The sequence below is a fragment of the Alternaria arbusti genome, assembly GCF_024043155.1.
Source record: "Alternaria arbusti strain BMP 1465 chromosome Unknown scaffold_9, whole genome shotgun sequence".
Classification (NCBI taxonomy): Eukaryota; Fungi; Ascomycota; class Dothideomycetes; order Pleosporales; family Pleosporaceae; genus Alternaria; species Alternaria arbusti.
In genome coordinates this window covers 556,795-574,249 of record NW_026249949.1, presented here as the reverse complement: position 1 = coordinate 574,249, position 17,455 = coordinate 556,795, and the positions used below count along the sequence as shown (strand labels likewise).

Genomic DNA, 17,455 nt, shown 5'->3' with positions numbered 1-17,455 from the left:
CATGGGGAAGGTCCGAGCGTGTCCTTTCCTCCTATCTCAAACCCACCTTCCTACCCGACGGCCATGTCCATATCATTGCTGCCCAAGGAACTGCGCCTGCAGATTTGGTCGCTTGCATACCACAACGAGCCCCCTCGCCTGGTTGCGCTGGAAACGAAGCCACACGCAGAAAGTCATGACGAAACGCATTTTTGCCCACGGTACTCACCTAGCCCTGCGCCGACTGTGGTAAACATATGTCATGAGTCGCGCGAAGAGGCTCGTTACCAGGCTATCAAAGCGGATCACATCGTGGAGCTGCCGTCGGACATTCCAGGTACCGGTGGTGGCGGATTCTACTTCCGTCTCGATACCGACATCCTATTGATACAGCTGGAAGGGCAGCGCGTGAAGCATTATGACGACTCGCCCGAAGTAGGACTACTGGCTCACTTCAGACGTGCGACGGGCTGCGATCCCGAACGGTTGCAAAAAATTGCTGTCACAAAAGTAATACTGAACGGATTTCGAGACGGTAGCCTATCCAACGTCCTTCGCCACTTTCCCAAGATCTCGCACATGGTGATGATGCTCACAGAAGAGATATGGGAAAAGGACATGGAGAAAGAGCTATTTGTCCGCGCTGCTGCGAGGATAGTGCGCATGTACAAGCTCGATTTGATGAACCGAGCCAGCAGCCAAGGCAGGACATTCAAGCCGCACCCTTTCGACGTGGATTTTGCCAGGCTTCGCCACGGTCAGCTCGATTTTGTAGCCAAAGATGTTTGGAGAGATTGGAGCGACGGAGGAGATGAATGGGCGACACTCGATAACTCCGATCCATTCTGGTAGTCTATGGAACATCATGATATATCCGATCACCCTTTTCTGGTAATTGAAGAAAATCTGGTGGCGTGTCTTCCGCTGCCGGCAGCTGGTGCTTCTCTGCCCAATTCCTGATCGCATCAAAGTTCCGACACGTATGGACCGTATTGAAGTCGACAAAGGCTTGCAATGGCTTGTCCGGAGGCTGATACCACACTTGACCCAGAACGCCATTGTCAACTGTACACATGAGTTGTTGCCGCAAGATGTCGAGACAATGAGCTAGAAATGTGAGTAACATCTCCAGATGTATGCAAGGACGCTGACTTACTAACGTGGTGCTTCAGAATGTTTGCATCGTTGGAGAACGGACCAAGCCCTTGCTTCTGGTAGTACTCGAAGTTCCAAGAAAGGGACTTTCGCAACAGGTTCTACACATGGTCAACATCTTTCCTCACACAGTATTCGCAAAACCCACCAAGCAATGCAGATGGTGCAAGCCTTCCACGTGTGCCGGATATCCGCCTCCGTATTCCTCCTTGATTTTTACTTGATCAGAGGCAAGACCCGATTTTCCAGCCTCCTCGTTTGGTACTCTCGCGGCATGGTCTAGTCATGGATGTTAGATACTGGAATCACTGTACATCAGGAGAGCTTACAGTCAACACCCAACTCTTTCCACGCCGCATCTACTTCAGGTCCAGCATCCAGTCGGTACGCGTTTGATACTAACAAGGATCCGTTGAACTGGATCTGGTTGTAGGTAACTCCGACATCCTTGATGATCGGAGCTGACTAGTATTAGCAAGACATTCCTCATAAGCAGCTCCATCGACCGTACAATACTGTGAGGTGTGCCTGATGCAAAACGCATCTGCATCGAGTCGTTCCCTTTGAGCTATCCATGCTCCTAGGCAGGCAGAGAGTATAGCTGTGCCGAGGAACGCGGTAGCTATTGCTAGCCATGACCAATGCCGCGATGTTTGTCGCAATGGTCGCAAATCGAGCGAGGCTTCTTCATGATCTGGAAGTAATCTCTCGCAGTCTTCATTCTCTCGATCATGTTCGTAACTTGGTCCTTTCTCAGTTTCGACGTTCGACATGGCGGCAATGAAGAAGAGATGGAATTATGCACACGGGTTTGAAGGTGAAAGCAAAAGCAAGAGGTATGCCAAATCGAAAAGGCGATGATCAGCCATAGCCAAACATCGCGGATGGTGGTTAGTCGCACTCCCAGCTTCTAGCTCTTACCCCGCCTAAGCTGAATACGACACACGATGCACCCCTCCATTCACGATCGCTGGTGGCGTTTTAGGGCTGAGCTGGGACACACAACCACCACGACCTGTCTCGTATACCTTGTCGGAAATAATGGTCATCATCTGCGCTAAACTTCGTTCGAGCAGCTTGCAGCGCGCGTGCCGTATTTTCGATAGCTGGCTTTCGAACTCGATGCACCACCGCAAGAATAGATACGGGACTAGAGTTGACAAGCAGAATCAATAGCACGATGCCAGCTACCATCACGAGCGCCACATCGGGTCTTGCGTAATCTACAATGCTAGATGCGGATTCCAAAGCGTCGAGGCTATGTGGGGTTGCAGTGACATCTCTTCGACACCGAATGTCCACTACTAAGGTTCCAAAGCTGACATCCACACCGACCTCAAGTGTATGATGCTAAAGTCGCTCTCAACTCTCCACAAACAATCATTTGCTTTTCCGTAAACGGCTTCACTCAAACAAAACCCTGACTACTCTCCACTCTTTCCCCAGCGCCATCCCGCCCGCTCCTCACGACGCCCCCGTACTCACGGCTTTGACCGGATCAAGCTCAATAGTCAGCCCGCCGCACATACGAGATCTAGTCTGGAATCACGCCACGGAAGAGGGAGGCCAGCGCACGATGTAGCTAAGACACGCGGGGGAGGCATGCGAGTAGGTGAGAGCTAGCCTCAGGTGAGCGATTAAAGGATCTATTTACATACATATATAAGTATGGTGCTCGTTGTACATATCTATCTACAGCAGGACTCCATTCCTACTGCCCACCCATACAAGCCTCTCCCTCTTACTCATTAATACCTATCTTCTCTCTCCGACCCCAAACATCAATCATGAAGTCCGTTCTCTCCATCCTCGCTCTCGTAGCATGCGCCCTCGCCGCGCCAGCTGCAGTTGCTCAGGGTAAATACAGCACGTACGGTATGCTATACCCATCATTATATCGATCTCTCCTCCTCTCGTCCCTCTCCGTCCCTTCCTACCCTCCGTCCTACTAATACCGCAACAAGGCGACTATAAGAACGTGCCTGCACCTGTGGGCGGATACGGCGACTACAAGAACGTCCCCGCCCCCAAGCCAGCAACCTACGGTGATTACAAGAATGTTCCTGCGCCTGCGGGAGGAAACTACGGGACATACAAGGGGTATGCGAAGGAGTAGAAGAGACTTATGGGCTATGAGAGTGTGTAGTATATGGAATTTGCACTAAAGCAGGCTCTCGAGCTGTATTTCAGCCCAGCCTGGGGGCTTATGAATCATGAATCATGGACATCATACACATTTCCCCTCTTCATACCGTAGCAGTGACATCCATACCCTGAACATCTTTCCCATCACAGCTGTCTAGATACACAACATCATCACGCCTCAATCTTAACCCCAGGCCCAATCTCCTTGATCCTACCTTCCAGTCTCGGCGCAATAGCTTTCGTCCAGTTGACCTGGAACTCCGCGCCATCTAGCTCGTCGCATAGCTTAGGGTTTCCCTTGAGACCAGCAACACGCCACCATTTCCGCATCACACGCCTTATCATCTCGGTCTGCTTATCCGTGAACTGTATCGGGACTCTAGAATCGTACATCGGGCCATCATCTTCGTCTTCATCTTGGTCTGGATCCTCTTCTCCGAGAGTGTCGTGTGTGTTGTCGTCGCGTTGATTTTTCTCACCCAGGTCCTCAACGGGATTGTTGCCACGGGACTGGGTAGGCGAGGTAGGAGAAGGGTCATGGAAGGCATGGCCATGTTTCTGCAAGTTCGTTTGGATAGACGCGAAGCGCGAATTCATGGACTTGCCCCAGCGTTTCCATTTGCCGAGAACTTTCAGGGACATGAAGTATTGGCGCAGGATGGTAGAGATGAGGACGCCGTTTTCTTCCGAGACGATTTCTTTGGCGACGCCACCTTCTTCTTCGATTAGGAGGGATGTGTAGCCATCTGGAAGGGAGTCAGTAAGCATTGTAACCGTATTAATTGAATCTGACGTACCTTTACCGCGGCCCATGTAGCCTCGTGTAGCAAGAACGTACTCGCGCGTCTCGTCTACAGGCTCTTCTCCGATTGTCACGTTTGTTACTCTCGAATGTGGTGGTTTGGAGTAGTCGGCTTCGAAGGTGATGTTGGAGACTTGTGGGAATCTTCCTTCGAGGGCTGGGTAGTTGCTGACGCCGTTCTCCAGTGCTTCTCGTATCGCCTTGCCGGTGACCTTTAGTACTACGACTGGGTCTTCGAATGGGAAGCAGTTGACCAGATCTCTGAGCTTCAGTAGGCCAGGAGGATAGATCTGGTCGCCGCGGATTGTTCCAGCGGCCATGATACAGCACTCTGCTGAGTAGTAGTAGCGCATGAGATCGCAGACGAAATTGCCGATATTCGACTCCTTTGTCCGCACTGTTGTGAAACGCGCGTCGAGTGGTGCAGCGGTGTATCCGATCGGCTTGTCTAACCGCTTCCTGATCTCTCGTGTTTGTTCTTCTACCAGCTCCATTGCCTGGGGATCTTGTGGTATGCTGCTGACAATGTCTCGCCGTATGATCTTGAAATCCCATCCTTTGCCTTCAGGCTTCCGCCATGCCTCGACATGAGACAGTTGTTTGAAGTCGGTGCCTGAACGCAGTACTTGGGTGCCGTTGATCAGGCTGTACGAGTAGTAGTGGTCGTGACCGCCGAGGATGATGTCAATCAAGCCGCCGCCGCATTGCTTTGCCAGCTTGTTGTCATTAGGCTCTCGCTGATGCGACACGCATACGATGATCTCTGCGCCCTGCTCCTTCAGGCCAGGTATAAGTTCCTTCGCAGTCTCGGACGCGCTCTTGTATATGATGTCCGGCGGCAGCGCATTGATCGTGTCAAGCCACTCTCGTTCTGCGAGCCCAATAACACCGACTTTGATGCCGTTGGATGCTGTGAGCATGACCGTCTTCTTCGCGTTTCCGAGTGGGACGCCGTCGCCGAGGGCTGGATCGTGTACGTTTGCGAGGAGCCATGGGAACTTGCATTTGGCTGTGAGGTAGCGGTACTGCTTGACACCAAAGTCAAGGTCGTGGTTCTATTTTGTCGTTAGTTAAACTCGACGTTTGTAAACATCGACGTACATACTCCTACGCAAGAGACGTCTGTGCCAATGTTGTTCAGCACAGGAACCATGTGGCTTCCTAGAATTAGCGTCAGTCTCCTTGCGTACCCTCGGGTGATTCAGCTCACTCACCCTTTGTGATACTACTCTCAATGCTTGGATTGAACGCATCTCCAGAGAAAAAGGTCAAGAGCTTTGGTTGGTCCTTGAATCTCTCGTCGTTTCTATAATAATTGACGAGAGTTTGAAATCGAGCGTATCCGCCCACGGGCTCTCTCGACCCCGCTTCTACGTGGTAGACATCATTGTAGTGTAAGAAACGGAGGTCTGGCGGGGCATTTGGCGCGCCGCCTTCTGGCTCGCATATGAGCAGTTCTTCCGCTGAAGGGTGGTCTGTAGGTGCCATGATGAAGTTGGAGTCTATGTCATACGTGTTCCAACGCGGGAGATAGTCGTCGGGGGATTATGGTATCCAAGGCGTTCTTGTCGCGTGTTCGAGCGGTGAGCACGCCCCGACGCTGCTGTGCATCATCGAACGCAGCTAGCGCTTCAGGGTCCAGGCTGAGCTGCATGGCGAGGGCGCGTGGACCAATGACGATGACGTCTTTCTAAGTCGTGAGTGGATCTGCAAGGGGCAGTTTGAGGCTGACGGGTGCCGTACCGCTGCCGCATGGCATGTATGAGGGGTCAGGAAGGACCTCTGGAATGGCGCGCATCAACAACGGTGCTACACGAAGCTCAGGCCACTCCAGATCCCTTGCAACAGGACTCACGAATGCATCTAGGTACTTTGTTATTGAACTACTTGCTCTAATAAATAGAGCAAAGGTAATGCCTCATATACAATAATGTAGCAGCAAAGGCGAGGGCTGTGCTTCTCGATGCCATGTGCTGGACGATGCAAAACGCCAGTGCCCTCCAAAGTGGATATCACCGGTCCAGATATCATGATCATAAGAGAGAAGATGCGCCATTTACGCAAGCCCTGTGGAACAACGCCGCGAAACCCACACAAGAATCCAAAGAAATGCAAACCGCGGTTGGAAGCTCCCTCTACAAAGCATTCCAACCATCCCAGAGATTTAACCTAGCCTTGCCCTTACCCTTCGGGCCTTGCCTAGACCCAGCTCCCGCTGGACCCGTCCCAGAACGCCTTGAACTCCTTCCTAATTCCTATTGCCTACTACTGCCTGGACGACCCCCCTTGGCCTTGGTCTTGGTGTGTGTCTCCTTGCACTCGTCACTGCAGAACCATTTGGTCCGGCCAGTGGGCGGTTTGTCAAGGTTGACGCAAGCAAGATGGAACCACTCACGGGGGCAGTCGTCGTTGTCGCAGGCAATCATGTTGCCATACGACACTTCGTTGCAGTAGCAGTATCGGGGCTCATCGCCGTCTTCTTCCGCTTCCGATTCGGGCTCGGCTTCTACCTCGGCTTCTTGGTATTCCTGTTCTTGTGCGACGGAGCTTGCGGCGGAGGACGGGGGGTTCGATTTCGCGTTGGGAACGGGTTTCATGGCGGGGGAGGCAGTGGCAGTAGTCGGCTGTGTGTTCTTCTTGTGGCCTCGTTTCGACCCGGTGCCTGTCGTGCTGTTGTTCTCGGATGAGGTGTTGGAGTTGGAGTTGCCATTGTTCGCGTTGCGACTGCTGCGGCTTCTCGCCATTGATATCTCTGGGAACGCGCCAATGACAGGTGTCGCAGTCTTTGAAGTGCGACCGGGCCTTGCAGAGGCTGCTGCCGGCGCAGGAGGATCAACCTCCATACTCTCTGGCTCAGGCTGTCCCAAATCTTCCAACTTCATGTTGGATGTGTCAAAGGGCGGCGGGACCTCTGCGCTCTCCTTGGGAGTTGATGCGCCCTTTACCGAGGTATTGTCCCGCACGATCCCAGCAGCCTGCTCAAGCTCTGTAATGACATTGCTACTAGCGGCTTGTTGTACGGAATGAGAAGAGGAGGGGCGCCGTGCCGCAGGAGCCTCTTGGTCTTTGAGCGACGCCACCGAGTTGGCTGTGGAGTTCTTCCGCGCACGTGCAGACAACGGTCGATCCGATGCACCGGCAATTGCTTTGTTGATGGCAAAATTGGCGGCCAGGGGGGACGATGCCATTGGGGGCGAATACGGCGGAAGCGGGTTCTTGCGTTGCGCAGGCACGGGAGCGGCACGCGGTTTGCGCTTCGCTGCGGCGCTCTCTGGACCTGGGGTACCCCGTGGGCTTGAGCCACCTCGTACGCCGTTGCTGGTAGCTTTCAGAGCATTGCTTATTGATCGCTCCATGGCCGGGGCAGCTGGTGCCGCTGCAGCGAGGGCCTTTTCGGTCTTCTTTCGCTTGCCGTGCGGACCTGCGCCATTGCTCGAGATGCCCAACCCGAGGTTCCTGGTGTCTGGCCCTGCTGTCTCTGCGGGCATGGGCTTCCTCTTCTGTGGCTTCTTGGCGGGTCGGTCGTCGAAGTCGGAATCGACCTGGTGATGACGACTGCGCTTGTTGGCCTGCATGGCTTCGCGTCTGGCCTCGCTCTTCGCCGCGATTGAGTCGACGTCATGCACATGCTGGGCTGCCGCGGCCAGATTGTTCGCCGCAGCCACCTCGCGCCGTTGTCGCTCGTGGTTTTGGCCGCCCTTTTTCTTCTCCTCCTTGTCCGCGTATGCCCAGTGGGTGAGGCTGCCGTATCGCGCTTCGTCGCTAATTTCGCCGTCGAGCTGGGAGAAGGAGTGGTGCATGCGCATAAGGCCCTTGTCTTTGGTGGCTTTGGCGCCCTGGAGGACTACCAGCTTCTCGTCGAGCGTGGGGAGCATGTTCGCGATGAGCATTCTGAGGCGAAAGAAGAGCTGGCGCTTCTGGATCGCTGCCTGCTCCTCGGGGGAGAGGCTGTCGGGGTTGGATGGGTTGAGCTGCGAATAGTGAGCCTGGGGTAATGGCGTGCGCTCAAACAAGAACGTACATTGGTATTGTTTTCGGACGCTGTAGAGGCCTGTTCTACAGCCGCCAGCTGCGCCTTGGTGGTGACGGGCTGCTGGGCGATCTCGTCAAGCAGCTCCGTGAGCATCTGCTCTGGGTCGTGGAGTTTCGCCTCGACTTCCTTGAACATGGAGAAGTGCTTGATTATCTCCTTCGGGAATGCGTCGACGGCGCCTGTAAAGTGTGTGAGGGCGGGCAGGAAGCCGGGCGCGCTGTTGGAAGCCTCGGGCGTCTGCTCCATCCCGCTGGCGGCGAGCCGGCCGGCGAAGGTGCGCGCATAGTAGTTGGTAGGTCGGACCGTGGCCCTCCCTTGTCTCGTAGACGTTCGAGTGCCTGTGGTCGGCGGCATGGTGGCTGTGAGGGCGCTCCGTGGGTTGCAGGGCGAGGAAAGTGGCCGCGGACGCGCTCAGCTCAGGATGCAGTGTGTAGAAAGAAGTTGCGTGGTAGGAATGACATGTAGGCGCATCTCAAGCGATAAACAGTAGTTTGCTGGCGTGTCCCGCGATTTGCCTGTGGGTGCCGTGCAGCGTGACGATGCGCAGAACAGGAGCTCCTCACTACCACTTGACGCTACAAGCGCGAAAGACGCTAGGCACTGTCTGTTGACGGAATGTGCACGTGATTTGCGTTATCGGCGGTAGCTTGCCCGGTAGTGACATAAGCCATCGTGCCATCAGCCTCCCACCATCACCACCCTCGAGTTTATCCGTCTCCCCTTCCCCAGCCACACGGGGTACACGGAGCTACCATGCTCCCGCTACTGACCAGATAAGACACCCACAACAAACTTTCTTTCATCGTTACTTTACTCTACGCGCCGGCCGTGTTGGTACTTGCCGCAGTCGTCCGCGTGACATGGTCCGCTATCCTCTACGTGGAAATCCCTTTCGTAACCGTCCGTCCCATATCGGTTCAGATCGCATCGGCATCGCTGAGGTATGCAACGGGACATACGCAGTCGTGTTACTTTGGATAATTTTTTCGAAGTTCGAAGTCCCGGAGATAAATGTCGAATAGTAACACAAAGACTCAGCCTCATGCACGCTTTTGGCCCCGATCCGCGGTTCGCCCCGTATTTCTCCAAAGGCACAAGTCCAAAGAGTGCAAAAGAACTAGTACTATTTCCACTATATTTAGGAGTATCCACCAATTGAGTAACTTCCCATAGCCGCCGTCGGAATGCGACCTATAGCAGCTTGGAATCCTTCGCGGCGTAGTCAGTTGGGTTCGGTCCGGAGATCGTAGTGGAGGAGCATTGCCGGCCTTAAGCCTCAGACGTATACGGTATTTCGCCAGGCACATCAGAGTTGCGTATTCTGGATTGGCTGGATCGCATAAGTGTTTGATCACTAGTTCTCGACACAAGCGCTGCGCGGTTACGACCTCGGAACCTTGGAAGGCACTAAACTTATCAAAACCTAGACAACAGGGAACTAGAACGGGAACGGGAACCAACTCATGCCACGCCGTAGATGCTCGTTTACATCTACCCTTCGGCAAGTAAGTCTCTTCACAAGGGTCGGGCTGGCGAACTGTTGGCACGAGCCCTGATTGTCGACTCTGAGCTCTTAGACGTACACCATCGCTGTTGGGTCGGTTAACAGTCACTTGGGGGCCGTCATAGATGCGTGGAGGATTCGTTTGACTCAATCGTGTTCGAACTTCCATGTCACGTCTTGAGACTTCATTTCTAGGCTTCAATCACCGTATGCGTGACTCCATTCCTCTCACTCTCTCACTTCATTCAACCCTACTCGAAGGTTTGTCTGGTTCGTATTCTGTCAATGTGGGTACTGTAACAACATTCCGCGGGCCTACTCTGAGTTTAAATCATCCTTCAGTAGCGGCACAGCTTCAACATTGCCTAGTTGCCACTCGGGTTGGCGATTGCGGCGATTGTTTCATCTTCCCGACCATTCCATGATTAATATCTTCAAGTGTTGGACTCACAAGGGTCGCGATCTCGAGGCGTCATACGCGGCTCGAAGAAAAGGCTGGCCAGGGCTTGAACAAACGATTGTCTTGGCAGGGACGTGTATCGCGAGTCTCACGGGCTCACCATTGGCCCAAGTTACCAGGCAGATGGCAGTTCAGCGGGGCTCAAGCGGTCGAGCGGCCTCGGGCCGCAGTGCGTTGCATTGTACGACGGCACATGTGAATCACGGACAATAGTCAGGGACGTGGTTGAGTCCGTCCTGAGGTGACGGCGGGTTGCTCAGGCGGTCTGTTCAAACAGTAAAAATTGGTCACTTGAGAGTCACCTTCACTTCCCATCGGCCTGCCGCGATTGCACCGCCGCCTCCCACCCTTTCTCCCACTTATAACCCGCCTCCGCTCACCTCCCTCGAGACTTCCTTAACAACAAACTGAACTCTCGTCAACAGCAGTGCAGCCGACCGTCCTTCAACAGTCGTCCCTCTACTAGTAATATATCTACCCACGGACTCAGTCAACACGTCCACCGACTACATGATCAAGACCCCCGACACCGCCGCTGGCGCTACCTTTACGCCTGAGATAACTCAAGCCGAGAACATTCGCAACAAGATGTCTGTCGACAACCTCGTCGAGAGCCCGAGTGATTCTCCTGACATCACCTCGGCGCTCATAATTGCACCACCTTCCACTCCCAAGTTGACCAAGGAAGAGCCTTCATCGCCCACTGTCAAGACTCCTGACACCGTCATGACCGACCTCGTAAGTGCAAAGCCCCCCATCCGCACGCATCTCGCGCGATGTGCGGAGTCACCACTCCACCATTGAATTCACAGACTGACCGAGTATCAACTGAGTAAAGGCCGAGCCCGACGTCTCTGGTGATGAGTCTCTCGACGACGGCGAAGATGTACCCGACTCACAGCGCGAGTTCCTCTGCATGAACGACGAGCACACTCGCTGCATGACTGGCCAGTACACCAAGGACCTGTCGCGCAAGGTCATCTCCGACCACTTTGGCCGCAACAAGGCGTGTACCCGCGACGTCACCGACTGGCCTCTGTTCTGCCGCAAGCACTACCAGCGCGCGACCTACAACAAGACCAAGTGGCAGATCCGCAAAGTGCAGCTCATCCTCCGCCAGTTCGAGGTAATCGAGAAGCAGTTCCCAGGCACCACCTACGACATCGCTTTCAAGAAGTCCGAAGAAGCGCGTCTAAACCACTACTCCCGTCAAGTCGCCGCCGGAGCCAAGAATGATCAAGCTGAGAAGAGTGTGCACCCCAAGATCGGCAAGCACTTTGAGGCGCCCATCGACGTCCTCCGCGAGCTAGACCAGTGGCTCGGCTTCAACAAGACGTACGCAGAAGTCAAGAAGATCGTCGATGTCATCCTCCAGATGCTCGAGGAGAAGGAGACCGAACAAGTTCCGTCCATCGAGTTCCTCCCCAAGCTCCCTGGCAAGACTCCGTCGCCCAAGAAGACCCCAGCCAAAGCCCGCACACCCAAGTCGCCCAAGTCACCCAAGTCACCCGCCAAGTCACCCAAGACATCTACCCGCGTCTCCAACAAGGGTTCCGTCAAGAAGACTTCAGCAAAGGCCTAGTTCTACCATAGCGTCGCTGCGCCCAGCATCGCGACCACCGTCGCATCATGTCACTCCTTCATCCCATTGCCATTTGCTTTCACGGTCTCTCAGCGGTTGAGCTACCGACACTCTAATATTCCTTTGAGTGTCCTGGCAAAATGCACGCACTACTACCATCTTCACTATGTTCACAGCATCTGCAATTTTCACTCTTTTGATTCACATGTCTGGCACCATCACGACTGTCTTCGCACACGCTATATGCTGTCGCCCCTCATGTATCAGCGTTTTCCAACGCAGGACACAAGACTGTTCGTATGGGCGATGGCCGAACATGTACTTACTCACTCAAGGCATGGGTGTTCTTTTTACTTCTATACCCTCATCTTACGATGGCGACTTGTCTTGTCTTGTCTCTTGCATTATAGGTAGATTTTGGCGGCGTTTAGGCATAGGGTGTTTTTTCTGGGGGCTGGAGTCAGCGTGTGGGCATGAGTTCGGCCTCACTGGGTCTGTGGTATCATAGTTTAGGTTTGGGGAGTTGGGTATATACTACGGTAATCAAATTCAAAGCTCTCGTTAGAAACATGCATCCCCGCATTCCTCATCGTGACATTGACGTTACCGTTACCGTTGACATCGACATTACCATCGACGTTGGCACTCCATGCACTGTCGTCACTCACGTTACACACATCATCTGCAAACTCCCGTTCCTGCATATGCACACTGCACATGCACCATGCATCCCCGGACGGCTATAGCCTCGTCTGCATGTGTGTCACCGATACTGTCTACCGCCTGCTCCGCTGTGGACGCACGCTCTTTGTTGTGTACCTGCATTTTGAGTCAGACTTCGGGGTCGGTCCTTTTTCGTTGTGACTGTGCCGCAGCGCGCTGCCTCGCTTGACTGGTTGGTGAGGCTGGCCCCCTCGTGCAGACGCTTCTCCCCCACATGCAACGCATCCTGCGAGTCGGGCCGAGGGTGTGGCGCGGGTTTGTGTCTCACTGCGGTGTTTTGTCGCGTGATATTAGTGAGCATATGGGGACAGGTATGCTGTGGTGATCGTTGCTGCATTTGCTATGCGAATGTGTTTTCTGACGGACATTTCCGATGGCGTCCGAGGCCAGCGGCATCTCGCTGTGTCTCACTCAGGACGTGGAGGTGAGGGAAACCGGTAATCTAACTCACCTGGCGACACACCTACGTTCACTACACCTCGTGCGAAGTCCAACGACTGTTTTCTACATCATCTACCCCAAGCTCTCAAAGATGGACAGCGACAAGATCGAGCCCTATGGAAACTGGGACGGTCACTTTACGTGGCACGGGAAGTTCATGCGGGAGTATGTAAAGCTAGTCACTCGAAAGTACGACAAGCATGACCCCCGAACTTGGCCTCTGATACACAGGAGTGCTTCAACCGAGACTGGGTTCAACTACGGAAACAGCAAGTTCATCCCAGAATATATGGTCTACGACCAGGCGCTCATGGAAAGAATGGACAAGTGTGATATTCTCCGGATTTCACGAAACAGGACCACAACAGGGGGAAAGAATGGACTCTTCTGTTACTACCCTTTCAACTACGATCGTCATGGTGAACTCCGAAAATATCCGCATATACCTTCTGAAGAGCTCGAGGAGTGGATGAGCAGAACGACCCGCCCGGTACCGACTACACATGAGAAGGCAGACACCGAGAACACGCTTTCCAACGAAGACGCCATAGAAGACAGCTCATCGAAAGCAGCCATTCATGAGATCATGAAGATGCTCGACGATACAGATACAGCGACTACCACCAGAGTGACTGAGCTGGAAGAAGAGCTCGGCGAGACTAGGAAGGAAGTTTTGGAGGCAAACATCAGAGCTGATAGCGCTGAAAAGAGATCTACTCAGATGGGAGAGCACTATCAAGCGGCTTGGAAAGAACGCTCTGTAAAGGCCAAGGAGCTGGTGGATGAACACAGAGAACAGACGCGCAAGCTACTTTTGCAGCAAAGGACCAATCTTAGCAACGCAAAGGCGTTGTTGGCGACTGTAACATCAAAATACGACGAAACGAGAGCAGGAGCCCAGATTGCAGACAAAAAGATCAAAGAGCTCGAGGAACGTCTGGTAAAGGTGGAAAGGATCCACAAGAGGAGTACAGAAGAGGTCGCAAGGCTTAAGGATCAAGTCAAGCAGGGCAACCGAGATACTGCGACAGCACAGCAACAGGCAGCGGCAGCGAAGCAGGAAACGATGGTGGAAAAGCAGCAGATCTTCAGAATTTTGGAAGAGATGAAGAAGAAGAAGCAGGGTACAAGTTTGCAGAAGAAGAAAGCGGAGGACGAAATCGCAGATCCACCGCGAAAGAAGCCAAAGATCGAGGTTTGAGAACTGTGGTCGCAACATGAGGGCTGTGCGTGCGTTTGATCGTGGGACCGGCGTATACTGGTCTTTCCGGAAACAAAAGTTGGGCAACGAGACATCTGGGAGTAGGGTCACCGGACCACCAAATATATGATTGCGTCATATGGGTTTAGCTCGGAAACATCGTGCTTGGGATCCATGGATACTTTATCGCTGCCCCTACCTGGTCCGTGGGACTTGTTGGTAGTGTGGCATCTGTCAGCTCCATATCCCTATCCAATGCTCTTATCTCAATAGATTAACGATCTTGCGGTCAATACGAGAAATATACCAAGGTTCCATGGCAACCAGTGGTGAAGATGGCTCCTGGTGAAGGTGAACGAGGATCGCTTGCCCTCTCACCGCGAATCTCCCAGACTAACCGAAAGGGCGGGAGTTGATCACGACGAGCGACTCCTACAGCTAGCAAAATATCCTCCGTCTCTTCCCATTGACAGCAGCAGCATCACACCCCTCGTTTCGCGTTAGAAACTTTCAAGGTAGGTCAAGTATGGGCGTCAGCGCAGCACAAATGGCTAACACGGCCGCGACGCGAGATGGCACCTCTGCCGCGTTATGAGGGTACCTTCAGCTTCGTCTCTTCGAGGCTGTATGCGAGCATCAAGCGCGTCATCCCCAACTACGACAAGGACGACCCAAAGACCTGGCCATATGTCACTCTGTCAACAATCGAAAAACTCCGCCCTTACCATGGATATCCGGATCTGCCTACAGGCGTAGCCTACCAACGAGAAGCGATGAAGCGATACGAATCCATGTACACACCGCAAGAGCGAGCCATCGCCGCCTCCGTAAACGGTCCCTTGCATCAGCGGTACCCATACAACTACGACCGATTCGACGAGCCGAAAGAGAAGGTCGGTATGTCGGGGGCGGAGTATCGGAGCTACATGGCGAATACTACACCTATGCCATCTACACCACGCGAGCGCAAGCGCGAAGAATGGGAGCAAGACATCCCCGACAGCGCAATCGATTGCAACACACCTCCAGGTGGACGTATGGAGAGCGCATCCCCCACCCCAGCCACCCGCACCCAACCCCCCTCCCGCTGCACCAACAAAACCTGCACCGACACCCGCCGCGAAGCCGCCAGACTCCGCGGCTCCCTCTTCGACAAAGACTCCCAACTCCTAAGCTGCCAATCCGACCTCAAAGAATACGAGACAACCGAGAAGTTGCGGCGACGAGCTTTGGAGGACGCGGAATACGAGGTCGAGAAGGAGAAGCGGCGGGCTGATGCTGCGGAGGGGGAATGCATGCTGCGTATGGAGGGGAATATCAGGTTACAGCAGCGCGTGAGGGAGTTGGAGGGAAGGGTGAAGCAGGCGCAGGATTTGGATGGGTATTGTGTTGAGTTGGAGGGGGAGATTGAGAGGTTGAATAGGGTGCGGGAGGGGGAGGGGGAGGAGTCTGATGATGGTGATGATGATAGACTGCGCAAGAGGATGCGGTCTGAGAGTTTGTAGGAGGTCGCATGCATGACTGTCGCGATCGCGTTCTCGCGATGCATGACTGCCGCGGAGACGCCGCACACGCGAGGTTTCGGCAGCGCTAGCCTGTTACGTCGCGAACGCCTTCCCCGCTCAATGCGTCATTGTCGTCAAGTGTCAAGAGTAGCTATAAACTCCGCTCTGCGTCACTCGATTAGGCAATACATTTGCTCTGACATCGCTCTGGACCGATGCACTGATTCTGAATTTGTCAGACCACGCCCTACAGCTACATCTGCATTAGTACACGACGCGAGAAGAGAGTTGTGTGACTAGTACACTGCAGAAAAAGACCTCGTTGGGAGGAACACTTGCAGTTTACCTACCTTCCTGAGGCTCTACGCAAGCCGTATAATCTTGACTGCTCGTAGCACAGCCAGCAACATGGCACTCCCAGCCACTACGCAGGTCGCGATTGTGCTATCGATCTTCGTCTTACCCATTCTCACATACATCTATTTCAACAAGAACCAGCAAGTAGAGAGCAATGCTGGGCCTTTGCCAGCAGCGACAGAGATTACAGGGCTCTTCATACACCCCATCAAGTCATGCCACGGCATCAGCGTAAAGTCGGCAAAGCTGTTGCCAACGGGTCTTGATCTCGGTGCGCCTTTATTGTCAGATCGAAGAAATATAGCATGCTGACAGAGCCAGATCGTCAATGGATGTGGGTGAGCTACCCAAACTACGAGTTCCTGACGATCCGCCAAAACTCCAAGATGACACTGATCCGACCAACCTACGACGAGAAGACTGATACCCTTACCGTTACCGCGCCAGCGCCAAATTCGGTCGATGAGAAGCTGGAGTTCTCAATCCCGGCTCATCCATCTAAGGAATGGCTCGACGAGAATACCGAAGAGCACTCGGCAAAGATATGGAGTACTACAACGGGAACCCGCGTGTACTCTACGAAGATGACCGCTCCCTTCAACAGCTTCTTCGATAAGGAAGTCCGGCTCGTGTATAAGCCCCCTGTTTCCGAGGACCCCAGACCTCTAGTATCGAACGGTGCACCAGCTGTCCTAGGAAGAGACGCATCGACCTGTTTCCCCGACCTGATGCCCGTGCTCGTCGGCAACCAATCCAGCATCGACGAACTCAACACGCGTCTCAAAGCTGCAGAAGGCCTTACAATCGACGTCCGCCGCTTCCGACCCAACATCCTCGTCAAGGGCGATGCCAACGCGCCCTGGGATGAAGATCGCTGGAAGACGATCAAGATTACGCCTAATGCTGGTGACAAGCCGATCGTTCTGGATATCACCCAGCGATGCGCGCGCTGTCAGGTGCCTAATGTACATCCTGATTCGGCGGAAAAGCACAAGACGCAGCCTTGGGATGCGTTGATGAAATATAGGAGGATCGACGAGGGGATCACATACAAGCCCTGCTATGGTATGCTCGCTGTGCCGAAGTCAGTGGGGGATCTCAGGGTTGGCATGAAGTTTGAGGTTACTGAGGTTACGGATAAGCATCGGTATATCGCTGGATTCTAGGGGGTGGAGCTTGACGGATCGTGTCGATGAAGCCTTACTGGCTGCTGCGTATATGGGGAGTCTGACCGAATGCCATCACAGCGCAAGCCATTGCGACACAGTTGTCGTACGACTCTCCACAAACGTTGTACGGATGATCAGATCAGCACACAATTTCTCTGCTGTCAGCCTCGAAAATCAAAAGAAGCTAGCTGTAAGCTGCCCGATTTAGCCTTTGGAAGATCGTAGGTGCATCGATTTGCAGCTCCTGAAATCTCTTCAGATGATTGTTGGAGATGTTGCCCAAGCTACAGCAATCATAAGCGGATCCCCACGTAGTTCACATGCGCACAGCCATGTGCAGCGGCAATTATGACGAAGGTTCCTGATGATCCATCGGATCTGCAAAGCAAAGACTGCCGA

At 53.7% G+C, this 17,455-nt stretch overlaps 8 protein-coding genes across 8 annotated transcripts; 6 read left to right on the top strand and 2 right to left on the bottom strand.

Annotated features, from left to right (window-relative positions):
- Window positions 1–63: 63 nt before the first annotated feature.
- J4E86_007114 (uncharacterized protein) lies at window positions 64–831 on the top strand (the record flags this gene model as incomplete). Its single annotated transcript, XM_051447636.1, has 1 exon — window positions 64–831. The coding sequence occupies one exon, from the start codon at window positions 64–66 to the stop codon at window positions 829–831; it is 768 nt and encodes a 255-aa protein (XP_051301234.1).
- Window positions 832–2,921: 2,090 nt separating this feature from the next.
- Window positions 2,922–3,250, top strand: J4E86_007113 (uncharacterized protein; the record flags this gene model as incomplete). Its single annotated transcript, XM_051447635.1, has 2 exons — window positions 2,922–3,009; window positions 3,099–3,250. 2 exons carry the CDS (start codon window positions 2,922–2,924, stop codon window positions 3,248–3,250), a joined length of 240 nt encoding a protein of 79 aa, XP_051301233.1.
- Window positions 3,251–3,450: 200 nt separating this feature from the next.
- Window positions 3,451–5,569, bottom strand: J4E86_007112 (uncharacterized protein; the record flags this gene model as incomplete). Its single annotated transcript, XM_051447634.1, has 4 exons — window positions 3,451–4,025; window positions 4,077–5,136; window positions 5,187–5,242; window positions 5,296–5,569. The coding sequence occupies 4 exons, from the start codon at window positions 5,567–5,569 to the stop codon at window positions 3,451–3,453; spliced, it is 1,965 nt and encodes a 654-aa protein (XP_051301232.1).
- A 767-nt stretch (window positions 5,570–6,336) lies between these two features.
- J4E86_007111 (uncharacterized protein) lies at window positions 6,337–8,468 on the bottom strand (the record flags this gene model as incomplete). The annotated part of the gene is made up of 2 exons (XM_051447633.1): window positions 6,337–8,052; window positions 8,103–8,468. The coding sequence occupies 2 exons, from the start codon at window positions 8,466–8,468 to the stop codon at window positions 6,337–6,339; spliced, it is 2,082 nt and encodes a 693-aa protein (XP_051301231.1).
- A 2,120-nt stretch (window positions 8,469–10,588) lies between these two features.
- J4E86_007110 (uncharacterized protein) lies at window positions 10,589–11,660 on the top strand (the record flags this gene model as incomplete). The annotated part of the gene is made up of 2 exons (XM_051447632.1): window positions 10,589–10,816; window positions 10,917–11,660. 2 exons carry the CDS (start codon window positions 10,589–10,591, stop codon window positions 11,658–11,660), a joined length of 972 nt encoding a protein of 323 aa, XP_051301230.1.
- A 1,096-nt stretch (window positions 11,661–12,756) lies between these two features.
- Window positions 12,757–14,025, top strand: J4E86_007109 (uncharacterized protein; the record flags this gene model as incomplete). The annotated part of the gene is made up of 1 exon (XM_051447631.1): window positions 12,757–14,025. The coding sequence occupies one exon, from the start codon at window positions 12,757–12,759 to the stop codon at window positions 14,023–14,025; it is 1,269 nt and encodes a 422-aa protein (XP_051301229.1).
- Window positions 14,026–14,597: 572 nt separating this feature from the next.
- On the top strand, window positions 14,598–15,530 carry J4E86_007108 (uncharacterized protein; the record flags this gene model as incomplete). The annotated part of the gene is made up of 1 exon (XM_051447630.1): window positions 14,598–15,530. One exon carries the CDS (start codon window positions 14,598–14,600, stop codon window positions 15,528–15,530), a length of 933 nt encoding a protein of 310 aa, XP_051301228.1.
- Window positions 15,531–15,938: 408 nt separating this feature from the next.
- Window positions 15,939–17,053, top strand: J4E86_007107 (uncharacterized protein; the record flags this gene model as incomplete). Its single annotated transcript, XM_051447629.1, has 2 exons — window positions 15,939–16,158; window positions 16,209–17,053. The coding sequence occupies 2 exons, from the start codon at window positions 15,939–15,941 to the stop codon at window positions 17,051–17,053; spliced, it is 1,065 nt and encodes a 354-aa protein (XP_051301227.1).
- Between the last annotated feature and the right edge of the window lie 402 nt (window positions 17,054–17,455).